Here is a 12,855-nt window from a genome sequence, read left to right as displayed (position 1 = left end):
AACATCAAAAAGAGGAACAGTTACCTCAACCATTTTGAATATCTCTACCATTTTAGGATTGGGTTCCAGCTGCTTCCTGGGCTTCCTTGCAAGTTATGGAAATGGAATGGGAAAGGTGTTTTCTGCAGTGTCTGCGCCTTTTGGTGCTTCCTCCTGTGGTTGGGCTTCTTCTTTTTCAGCTATGTCCTGTATGTCCTCTTCCTCTTCAACATCTTCTATTTCTACTACCTCTTCAGCTGAGGCGTGTTCTGGTGGGCTTGGCTCCTCCTAATTCCTCTCCTGCAGTGTGGTTCCAGACCTTAGGGTGATGGCATTAATGCCTCCCTTTGGATTGGGTAATGGTTGAGAGGGAATTCCAGTGGAGCTCAAAGGTTGGTTACTGGGGTTATTCATTGATCCAATCTGTGAGGCGAGAGCATGTACAGCAGAGGTCAGACCATTTAGAGTGGCACTAAGGTTATTTTCCATGGCCTGTTGTCTCCTATCAATAGATTGTAGTAACTCATCATTAGGAAATGAAGAAGGATAAGTAATTTGAGAGGTCTGCTGTTGGGTATTCTGTGGTCCTTGGGATTGCCTCAGGTGAGGTGCTCTATAAGGTTGGTTCTGCTGCCTGTTGTTGTTATTATTCCACCTTTGATTTCCCTGATTGTCTCTGCCTCCTCTGTTATTGTTGTCCTTCCAGTTCTGGTTAGAATTGTCCTGCCATCCATGGTTATGATTTCCACCTTGATTGTACCCTTGGTTGGGGCGGTCATAGAAGTTATGAGTGGATGCGACCATGTTGTCTTCCTGTTGGAGCTGCGGGCATTCATCAGCACAAATTCTTCAAACTCTCTGTGGGACTAACTGTTGGCCTTGCTGTGGTGGAGGAGGTTGAGCTTGCTGAACTTGTTGTTGATTCAATTGCATCTGCTTCAGCAAGTTGGTCATTTCACAGATACTCTGAGCTAGAGCAGCAGTCTCTCTGCTAGAGGATACTTCTGCGATGGCTTTTGAACGGCCTTGTTTCTACCTGTGGTTCCTAGTAGATTCAGCTAAGTCGCTGATCAATTGCCATGCCTCATCAGTGGTCTTGTACTTCTTCATAGACCCATTGCTAGCACTTTCCAATGTGGTCTTATCTTGGGGCCTCATGCCCTGTGTGATATAGCTGAGTAACACTATCTTGTCAATCATGTGGTGGGGGCATGCTTCCAGAAGATTATTGAAGCGTTCCTAGTATTCAAAGAGAGTTTCGTTGTCATCTTGAACAAGCGTGGAAATGTCTTTCCTCAGTTTATTAGTAACTTCAGATGGAAAGATTTTTTCCAAAAATTCTTTTCTGAGTGTATCCCAGTTGGATACATTTGCTAGGGGTTGAGTGTAGTACAACTCTCTTGCTTTTCCCTCAAGAGAAAACGAGAAAGCTTTCAGCAAAATTGAAGTTTCATTTGCACCATCACGCCTGACAGTAGAACAGGCTGCTTGGAAATCTCTCAGGTGCTTGATAGGCTCTTGAGCAGGTAAGCCATGAAACTTGGGCATCAAATTGAGCAGTGCGGTCTTTATTTCAAAATCTGTAGCCACCACTGGGTGATGCGCTTGAAACGGTTGCATTGTAAAATCAGGGGCTCCTTCCTCCCAGATAGTAATTCTCCTAGGTTCTGCCATGTCGTCTGCACGTGAATCAACCGAATCAGTAGAACGGGTGCTGGTTTCTTCTTCAACTGACGTTTTAGATCCGCCCTTAGAGAGGACTAACCGACGCCGAGCTCGCCTTATTCGTGAAATAGTCCTTTCAATTTCAGGATCGAATATTGGCAAGTTTGGATCAGGAAGTGAACGCGTTATTTGACGAAAGAAACATGCAGCTCATAGTAGCAAAATAAAATAAAATACAAATAAATAAATTCTAATTAATAACTTTAGCACTCTATTGCAACTCCCCAGCAACGGCGCTAAAAATTGATGGTAGCAGAAATTGGCTAATTTAAAATTGTTAAATATATACGTTGCAAGTATAGTTCTTAACTCGCCAAAAACCCACTTATCAATTTAGAAAGGTGTCATAGAAATTTAAAATAAAATACTGGGAGTATGAATCCCAGGTCGTCTCCCAACGAGTTGCAGAAAAGTGTGCTATTTTATTAATCAGAGGTTTTCAAAAAGGTTTGAATTGAGTAAGCAGGAAATTAAATTGGAGAATTTGAATAATGTAAATAAAATCCTTGATTGGGAGTTGATTAGTTGGAATCCCTATTATTGTTGGAATACTCTCAAGATTAATTGACAATTAAAAGTTGTCCTGTTTAGTTATCCTTTACTAGGTAAGGGAAAGTCAAACAAGTTGGAATGCTACGTCTGTTCACAAGTTGCAATCCACTTAATTAAAAGAGATTGGTGTTAGTGACTAGAAGGCAATCCAATCATAAACCCAATTACAATCTTTCTTTCAAGCTTTCCAACTCAAGGGTTCCCTTCAATCAACTCCCCATCAAGTTAGGGAACTACTCGCTCATTGTGAATGTAAAATTCATAGCATATGAAAAGGAATTAAAGAAAGACATTGTAAATAAAAATTGAAATAATTAATTAAAAATAAAGATAATCCTTATATTAAATAATCCAAAAAGATATTCCAATGGTAAAATTAAACAAAGCAAAGAACATGGAAGAGTAAGCCAAGTAAAGAAAACGAACTAGAATGACGAAGTCTTGATGAGGTAATAACTCTTCTCAGTGTCCCAATGCAAAGAGCAATCGAAAAGTAAATCCTAAGAACTATGAATGTTCAGAGAGAAAACCTAGGGGAGGAGTAAAAACTAGATCTCCAAACTAAAACTCTGTAGAATGAATGTTGTCTTTGGTTTCTGCATGTTCTCTGGCTCTAGTCTGCTGTTCTGGGCCGAAAACTGGGTCAAAATAGGGTCTAAAATCGCCCCCAGCGAATTCTGCAGATTATGCAGATCGCGCATGTCACGCGATTGCGTCATCCATGCGGATGCATAATTCGCGTTTTTCCCTGCCACGCGTTCGCGTCCTCCACGCCTTCGCGTCGCTTGTGCTTTTCCAATCCGCGCGGTTGCATGAGTCATGCAGCCGCGTCACTGCGATTTCTCCTCTTTTGCGCGGTCGCGTGAGCCATGCGGCCGCGTCACTTCTCGCTGGTTATCTCCTCAATTTCTTGTGTTCCTTCCATTTTGCTAGCTTCCTTTCTAATCTCTAACTCATTCGTGTCCTATAAAGCCTGAAACGCTTAACACACAGATCACGGCATCGAATGCAATAAAGGAGAATTAAAATGCATAATTAAAAGTCTCTAGGAAGCAGTTTTCAATCATGTAATAATTTCAGGAAGGAAATATAAGTGGGTAAGGATCATGATAAAACCACACAATTAAACACAATATAAACCATAAAATAGTGGTTTATCATTAACCTTTACTAAGATAAAAGAAGGTCAAGGGATTAATTGGTTTGATCTTCGGATCCTATTTATTTCCTAAGAAAAGATTGGGATTATTGAAGTTCAATTTAATTAACAAAGATAACAATTATCAATCATGTTTGAGTTTGATAACTCCTGAGTTACTGATTTCTTAACCAAGACCAAAAGGTGAAAAGTAAATCTACTGGAATAAAAATGTCTTCAGATGGGAATAACAATAATGTAAATAAAAGAAAGCAATAATAAACTGAAATACCTCAAATAACATTAATTCAAAAGAGTAATATGTAACATGGAAGAATTCATAAATTAAATTGCAAAAGTAAATAACAGGGAATATTGAACCTGATAAAGAGATAATCCTGAAAGCGCATAAAATCCTAATTCTAAATCCTAATCCTAAAGAGAGGAGAGAGAAGAGAGAACCTCTCTCAAAACTAAATCTAAATCATGAAAACTAACTAAAGTGGAGACTCTCTTTCTGAATGTATGCATTCCCCCATTTCATAACCTCTGGTCTATGCCTTTTGGACTTGGATCTCGGCCAAAAAGGGCTTCAGAATTTGCTATGAGCGTTTTCTGCAATTTCTGGTGCGTGGCTTCTGTCACGCGTCCACGTGGGTCACGTGGTCGCGTCATTCGGAGTTTTCTTTGTCACGTGGTCGCGTCAATCATGCGACCGCGTCATATGTGTTTCGCTCGAGGCGCGCGGTCGCGTCAGTCATGCGGCCGCGTCAATGCCTTTTCGCGCTGGCATGCGGCCGCGTCGCCCATGCAATCGCGTGGCTGCCAGTTTCTTTAAAAACTCTGTTTTGTGCTTTCCTTCCATTTTTGTATGTTTCCTTTCCATCCTTTAAGTCATTCCTACCTTAGAAGATCTGAAACTACTCAACACACGAATCACGACATCGAATGGAAATAAAGGTAATTAAAATAATTAATTTTAAAGCATAGGAAACATGTTTTTCACATACATCATATAATAAGGAAGGGAAAGTAAAACCATGCAAATAATATGAATAAGTGGGTGAAGGATTGAATAAATCACTCAGATTAAGCACAAAATATATCATAAAATATGGGTTTATCAACCTCCCCACACTTAAACAATAGCATGTCCTCATGCTAGGTCCAAGAGTAATGTTAGGTTAAAGTGGTGGAGTGCCATGCAATGCAATCTAATCTAAATGCAACTACCTAGATGCATCATGCAATTCTAATAAATTTTTTTATCCACTTGTATATAAAGCTTACATGTAGTTGAATTAATTCACATTCTCAAGGGGGCTAACAAAGGTGATGTAAAGGGTAGGCTGTTTTGGGATAAGTGAGCTAAAATTAAACAATGGCCTCAATCACTCTCTTGGAATGTATTTCTATTCTACAATCGGACATATAGATTAAAACAAAGTAAAGAACATTAGAATAAATAAGAAGGACGGAACATACAGGAATAAAAATTATGGTTTGAATGTAACCATACAATTAAGCTCAAAACTCACAGGTTGTGTGTTCTCTAACTCAGAAATCATATATCAATTATGTATGTCATGCAAGTAAAATTAAAAGTTCCCATTATTCTCAATGTAAAATTTATTTTGAATGGCTTTAAAGTTTTAGTTTCTCCTTGATGAAATGTTGTTAACGAACTAACATATAATGCTATATAAACAAGGTGTGGGTTGTTTCTATTATGTTCAAGTTCCTAGTTTACTCCCTTTTTATATTTTCAAATTAAACTAATCTATCTTATGCTAAAAAGGGTAAACTATACTAATCAATCCACAATTTCTATAATTAATAAGTTAGAATTGCAACTAAACTAAATGGCTAAAATATGAACTGAAAATACAAAATGTAGAAAATAGAGTATAAATACATGAAAATAGCAATTTATAAGTACTAAGAGAATAAAAATAAAAAAAAAGAGAAAAATACAGAAAAATAGCAAAATAAAATGAAAGAATCTGTAGTGGTTCACCAAAAAATACGCCAGAGATGGCGACCTCCCCACACTTAAAATGAAGCATCATCCGTGATGCTCACTCAACCAGGGCGTGAAGGGGTGTCATCACTGGAAGGGTGGGTAGCTGGAGTCTCTGTGGTGGTGGTCTGAGGATCTGCCTGCTGCAGAGGAGGTGCTAACTGGATAAGGATCTCGGGGTCTACAGCCTGGATCTGAGGCGGAGCCTCCTGATGTGACGTGGCCTGCTCTGTGCCTGCCTTTGCTGCCTCGCTCTGTGGATGGGTCTCTGCCTCGTGATCATCCGCCTCCTCCTCAGATGCCTCAAATGGTGTGTCAGGCTCGGAGGGGATGTCACCAGATCATATCATCAGCTTCAGGTGCTCATAGCGTCGCTTGTTGCGACGCTCCATCTGGTCAAGCCGTCGAAACAGGCGGTGCACTAGATGATAGACGGGCTCTGGGGCAAGTGGAGGTGCAGTGATGGTAGCAGGGGTAGCTGGGGTAGCTGTGGAAGAAGAGGGCCCGGCAGATGGTGTGGCTGTCTCAGCAGTAGCAGTGAAGAAAGAAGCTAGAAAGTTCCTGCTATGAGGGATAATCTTCTTGCATTCTGCAGCAGGTGGCTTTTCATCAGCATCCTCCTAAGGCACGTCAGCTCGACGGCCTAGCTGTGTAATCAGGCAAGGAAAGGGAAGAGTGCCTCGGACGTGGACCCTGGCCATATAGTACCGGATAAAGCGTGGCAGGTACAGGTCCTTACCCTCCATCACACACCATAGGAGGATGATCATAGCGGCTGGTATCTCAGTCTCGTGAGTACTCGGCATAATGAAGTTGCTAAGTATCTGATGCCATAGCCAAGCCTCATCATTCAAGTAAATCCGCTTGATTCCCTTTGGCATGGTAGTGTTTTGACCCATAATCCAAGGAACGGTCGGGTCAAGGGCTATCCTGGCCTTGACTGCATCCCAATCAAATTTCATGAAGCGCATGTCCTCCTCAGCTTTTTGATAACCATCCAGCTGATCAGATTTAGGCAGAAGTTTCAGAACATCCTCTATGGCCTCTTCAGTGACCAGAATCTACTTCCCTCTTAGGTTCACTGCATCTAGGGAAGTCTTGAAGTAATTGCAGTAGAATTCTCTTACCCAAGATGCATTGACCTCAGTCAAGTTTCTTTCCAGGAAGAACCAGCCTCTTCGTTTGATTTGCTCAGAGGTGTATTGCTGGAGTTCTTCTGGGATCTTCAGAGTCCTCTCCAGGTACAGGTTCCTGGAAGTTACAAACACCGGATACCTCAGCTTACAGTATCGGTTTGCAAACTTTACTGGATCAGTAGCAAGAAGTAACTGGTCGACTTTCTCCTGCGGGGTAAAGTTTTTCTCCCGCCAGGAGTCATCGTGCATGATATCCATGATGGACATAGCGGATTCTCCTCGTTTATGTTTGCTAGTAGTTGCCTTTGCTTTTCCCTTTCTCTGGGTGGCAGACATCCTGAAAAAATAGAAAACCAGGATATAATAAAAATAGGAAAACAAATAGGCAAATAGTCAAAAGAAACACAAAGTGGCAAAGGAGCAATAAAATAAGAAAAATGAGTTAAGTAAATGTGCATTAAGGATTGTATAGGAGTTAAAAGTCTGAAAAGAGGAATTCACAATCCAAAATGTAATAGAAGGCATGTTAAGTAGGAAAAATTATCAGTATGCCATGGTTAGAAGGTTAAAGAGAAAGTGAAAAACCAAGAAGATAGAGTATAAAAGGTTAGGTTGGTTAGAATTGAAAAAGAGTTTAAGAAGTTAAAATTAGTGAGTTAGTAAAAAGTGGGTTAATGTAAGTGGCATAATGATAAGTTTCTAAGTAACAACCATTCACAATTAAAGGCTACGGGTAACTCATAACCAAACAAGGAAATTAGGTTGATGATGATTCAGATAGATATAGAAATAGCAAAAATTGGAATCTAAACATCAAAAATGCAATTTATGAACCAGGAAATCAAAGAGAATGAGAAAGCTTGCCCTGGCATTCATGAATTGGTTTGGTTAAATCTAAGGGAAGCACAGTTGAAAATGCCAAAACCAAGACATGAATGGAAACATTTTACAGAAATTTGGGCAGCATTCCGGCTAAAATTGGATTGTCCCAGAAAATAAACAGCAACAGAATAGTTCATATGAATCAAAATTAAAGCTGCAATTAAATAGTATGAATAAGAAAGAGCATAGCAGCATGAACTTGAAGAGTAGCATATGAACATTACTAACATATAGCAACAGCAGAATTGCGAATTGATAAAACAAGAAACAAGAACAGGGCAATTAAACAGGCCTAAATCCACTAACCACATCCTAGGCTACCTAACAACCTAAAATCCACTACAACATGCATAACTAACTAGCCTAAATATGAACATAAACAGAAAAAATATGAATTAGCTACGAAGGGATAAAAGGGTGGCGTTCGTCGGAACCTGGTAGGCGAATTTAAGGAGAGTGGGGCAGAGAGGTGGCTGGGGATGGTGGCGGTGTTGTCTGGCGCGGCAGAGGAGGGTGGTGTGGCGGCAGTGGCTGCTGTTCGGGGGCAGGGAGGGAAAGGTAGGGGTAATGGGGGTAGGGGGTTAGGGGAAGGAAGGGGGGCGTGGGTGGCACTGGGCGGTGACGGCGGCGCGGTGGTGGTGATCGCGGAGGAGGGCAGGGGTGGTAAGGAAGGAAGAAGAAGGAAGAAGAAGAAAAAGGGGGGAGGGGGGAAGGAAGGGGGGTGGGTGGCGGCGGGGTCTGGGTGGTCGGCGGGGTGGCGGTCGTTCGGTGATGGTGGCTGGGTGGTGGTGGTGTGATCGGAGAAGAAGAGAGGAAGGAGAAGGGTTTGGGGGGGGGGCACAAATGGTAGGGTTCGCGTGACTGGGGGTTATAAATTTGAATCCACGCGATCGCGTAGGACACGCGGTCGCGTGGCTGGAGTAATATAGGGGTCGACGCGATCGCGTGAGTGGCGCGATTGCATGGAATAGCTAAAGAGTGAATGACGCGATCGCCTGGGGCATGCGATCGCGTCGCTGGAAATTGTGCTAAACGCACGAATCCAGCGTCGTTTCAGCGTAACTCTCTGTCTCCTTTTTGGGATGTTGTGTAATCCATGCGACGTGATCGTGTCGCTCACGCTGTCGCGTGGGATTGATGTTGTGCAAGTGATGCGATCGCGTGGGCCGTTTGTGCGAAACGCACAATGGCCGCACGATTCCAGCCTAACTTTCTAGACGTTGGATCTTTACGCCGATCTCCAGGTCACGCGGCCGCGTGAATGACGCGGTCGCATGGGAAGTGTTTTTTGCAACTTGACGCGATCGCATGGATAATGCGGTCGCGTCGCACACCCTTTTTTTTGTGTAAAATGCAGAATGCAATGCTAATATGAATTTTATGCATGATTCCAGGTTCAATGAAGTAAAATAAAACTAAAAAATAAACAAAACAAAATAAAATTAAAATTAAAAAAAAGGAACGATCATACCATGGTGGGTTGTCTCCCACCTAGCACTTTTATTTAAAGTCCTTAAGTTGGACATTGGATGAGCTTCCTGTTATGGTGGCTTATGCTTGAATTCATCCATAAATCTCCACCAATGCTTGGAATGCCAATAGCCTCCGGGGTCCCAAACTAGGCATGTGAAGCTTCTGAGCAGCTTCAAACAGATTGTCAGGCTCCTGGGGTGACGAATGTCAGCATAGATTCCAGGATCCCAAACTTGTCTTTTAAATCCGCCTTCGTCTTGATCTATATTTTTCCTTTCGAGCGGTTTAGAAATTAGATTCTCACCAGGATAACCAAACGTTTTCCGAGATCCATCTGATTGATCATGATGCCAATCCGTGCACTTCGAGTTGAAGCGTGGAACCTTATTAAACCTTGTGCACCAGCTCTGAGTACGAGCCATTTCCCGCTTACTCTTAAAGCCGCAGAGAGCTCTAAGCTGGCCATCTGTTTCAAGCAAACCATATTCAAGTGGAAAAACACAGTTAAAGATTAAGGATTGTACCCACATGAAACTTGTATTGGATGGTAATGGCCTTGGGATAGGTGGTTCCAGTGGTTCTGTGAGTTCTACTCTCTTGTGCTCTTCTGTGAATTTCTCCACTTCTTTGCAAGATTCTTCAAATGTATCTATGTCCTGATCAAAGCCATCTATGTCTTCCTCATCACTTAAGTCATAGACTGGAGGTTGAGAGAAATCTACCTCCGTATCATCTTCATATTCACTCGGGGAAGATTCTTCGATCTCAGAGAATTCACTTGCGGATGCAAGCTCATTACTAGAAGAACTTGACTTGAGATTATCATTATCAAGGAGACTTGCTTCTTGGGTTGTTCTGTCTAGTTCTTCATGAAAGAATTGCTCTGGGGATTGCGCACAATCCTCTTTAGCATCAATTGTAACATCCTTGACAGAATGCTCCACAACTTTGGATTCCCATGGAGGTTCAGCGTCTCCTAAGTTTTCAACCAACTCTTCTTCTTTTATAATGACAGCTTCCTCTACTTGTTCCAGGACGAAGCCATGCTCTGTCTTGTCCACTGGAGTTTCTAGTATCTCCTTCATGCTACGCTCTTCGTTAGATTGTCCACATGGAGCTGTGGGAGGTCCTTGAATGTTCGAACATCTAGAAGATAATAGACTTACTGCTTGTTTTAGTTGATGAAGGGTTGTTTGAAGTTGATCTACTGTTTCCTTGAGGCGAACCTCTGATTCTCGGGGTGATAGATTTGGATATGGTACATGGGGAAGTGGTGATGTTTGGGAGTAATTGGACTGGAATCGGGGTAGATGAGGATCATACGGTGGTGAACGGTGAAAAGGAGCTTGTGAGTGTGGTGGTTCGAAGTTATGTTGAGAGGATGGTCTATAAACACATGGTGGGGCTTGTGGGTAATTGCAGGGTTGTCCACCATGTCTATTGGCTTGGTATGCATTGTAGAATGGTCTTTGTCCATGATATCTTGGAGGGTGTTGTTGCCTAAAGGGTTGATCAGATCCTCTTGGCTCCATCCATCTTTGATTGTTTTGACCTTGATGCATGTTCCTGCTATAACTTCCATTCCTTTCAATAACATTAGAACCAAACTCAAAGCGAAAGGAGTGAGAATTCATAGTAGCTAATAGAAATAAAAAGGGGAGAATAAAGACAAATAAACAAGTAAAAGAAAAATATTTACAATAACCAATAATAAGGCACACGATTGCACTTCCCCGGCAACGGCGCTATTTTGAAAGAACTGAAGATTGATGGTTTAGAGGTTATAGTAAACTCTCGTTGCAAGTATAGTTACTAAACCAAGAAATCAACGATTCTTACAAACGTTTTGGTTGTCACAAGTAACAAACCCCTAAATAAATTGATAACCGAAGTATTCGAACCTCGGGTCGTCTTCTCAAGGAACTGCAGGGAAGTATGTTCTTATTATTGGTTATGGAGATTGTAAATTGGGGTTTTGAGAATGAGGAGTGAATAGTCTAATTAGCAAATAAAGTAAATGAAGAACAAGTAATTTAAATGGCAAGTAAAATAAATAAATGACTATAAATAAACTTTTGGCAAGGTATGAGAAATTAGAGGTCATATCCTAGTTATCCTTATCAATGATGATGAGAATTGAATCTTAATTCCACTTTGTTAACCTTTACTAAGATAAAGGAAGGTCAAGGGATTAATTGGTTTGATCTTCAGATCCTATTTATTTCCTAAGAAAAGATTGGGATTATTGAAGTTCAATTTAATTAACAAAGATAACAATTATCAATCATGTTTGAGTTTGATAACTCCTGAGTTACTGATTTCTTAACCAAGACCAAAAGGAGAAAAGTAAATCTACTGGAATAAAAATGTCTTCAGATGGGAATAACAATAATGTAAATAAAAGAAAGCAATAATAAACTGAAATACCTCAAATAACATTAATTCAAAAGAGTAATCTGTAACATGGAAGAATTCATAAATTAAATTGCAAAAGTAAATAAAAGGGAATATTAAACCTGATAAAGAGATAATCCTGAAAGCGCATAAAATCCTAATTCTAAATCCTAATCCTAAAGAGAGGAGAGAGGGGAGAGAACCTCTCTCAAAACTAAATCTAAATCATGAAAACTAACTAAAGTGGAGACTCTCTTTCTGAATGGATGCATTCTCCCACTTCATAACCTCTGGTCTATGCCTTCTGGACTTGGATCTGGGCCAAAAAGGGCTTCAAAATTCGCTATGAGTGTTTTTTGCAATTTCTGGTGCGTGGCCTCTGTCACACGTCTGCGTGGGTCACACAGTCACGTCATTCGGAGTTTTCTTTGTCACGCGGTCGCATCAGTCATGCGACCGCGTCATATGTGTTTTGCTCGAGGCGCGCCACGTCAATGCCTTTTCGCGCTGGCATGCGACCGCATCGCCCATGCGATCGCGTGGCTGCCAGTTTCTTCAAAAACTCTGTTTTGTGCTTTCCTTCCATTTTTGTATATTTTCTTTCCATCCTTTAAGTCATTCCTACCTTTGAAGATCTGAAACTACTCAACACACGAATCACGGCATCGAATGGAAATAAAGGTAATTAAAATAATTAATTTTAAAGCATAGGAAACATGTTTTTCACATACATCATATAATAAGGAAGGAAAAGTAAAACCATGCAAATAATATGAATAAGTGGGTGAAGGATTGAATAAATCACTCAGATTAAGCACAAAATATATCATAAAATATGGGTTTATCACTCTTGCTCCATTACATCTTCAAATTGATCTTCTTCTAGGACTCCTTGAACCAGTTTCTCCATTGTGTCTACCATCATACATTCTCCAATGGATTCCTTTGGGTAACTCATGGCAGTAAAAACATTGAATACCATCTTTTCATCGTGTAGCCTTAGGACTAATTCTCCCTTTTGTACATCAATTATAGCCCCAGCTATTACCAAGAATGGCCTCCCTAGTATGATTGATGCATTAGCCTCTTTTTCCATATCAAGTACTACAAAATCAGCTGGAAAGATGAACTCTCCCACCTTAACCAATAAGTCCTCTACTACTCCATGGGGAAACTTGAATGTCTTGTCAGCTAGTTGAAGTGCCATCCTTGTTGGTTTGGCCTCTTCAATTCTCATTCTCTTCAACATGGCCATGGACATAAGATTGATGCAAGCTCCTAGGTCACACAATGCTTTCTCAATGCTAATATCCCCTATAATGCATGGGATTTGGAAGCTCTCAGGATCCTTCATCTTTTGGAAAAGCTTCTTTTGTATGATGGCACTACATTCCTCTATGAGCACTACAATTTCTTTTTCTCCCCAATTTTTTTTCTTAGTCATGAGCTCTTTTAGGAACTTGGCATAGAGTGGCATTTGCTCTAGTGCTTCAGCAAAATGTATGTTAATTTGAAGCTTCTTAAAGACTTCTAAGAACCTAGAAAACTGGCTGTCC

General features: G+C 40.9%; 1 protein-coding gene across 1 annotated transcript; it reads right to left on the bottom strand.

The window, feature by feature from the left end:
- Positions 1 to 12,143: 12,143 nt before the first annotated feature.
- Positions 12,144 to 12,653, bottom strand: LOC107636579 (uncharacterized). The gene has a single exon (XM_016340079.1). The coding sequence runs from the start codon at positions 12,651 to 12,653 to the stop codon at positions 12,144 to 12,146; it is 510 nt and encodes a 169-aa protein (XP_016195565.1).
- Between the last annotated feature and the right edge of the window lie 202 nt (positions 12,654 to 12,855).

Source organism: Arachis ipaensis, chromosome B4, assembly GCF_059453495.1.
Source record: "Arachis ipaensis isolate K30076 ecotype BB chromosome B4, ASM5945349v1, whole genome shotgun sequence".
In the NCBI taxonomy this organism is placed as follows: Eukaryota; Viridiplantae; Streptophyta; class Magnoliopsida; order Fabales; family Fabaceae; genus Arachis; species Arachis ipaensis.
The sequence above is the reverse complement of the archived record's forward strand: the minus strand, read 5'-3'. Positions and strand labels throughout refer to the sequence as shown.

Coding starts and splice junctions, on each gene's coding strand:
- LOC107636579 (XM_016340079.1), bottom strand. CDS start 12,653: ATGAAGGATCCTGAGAGCTTCCAAATCCCATGCATTATAGGGGATATT.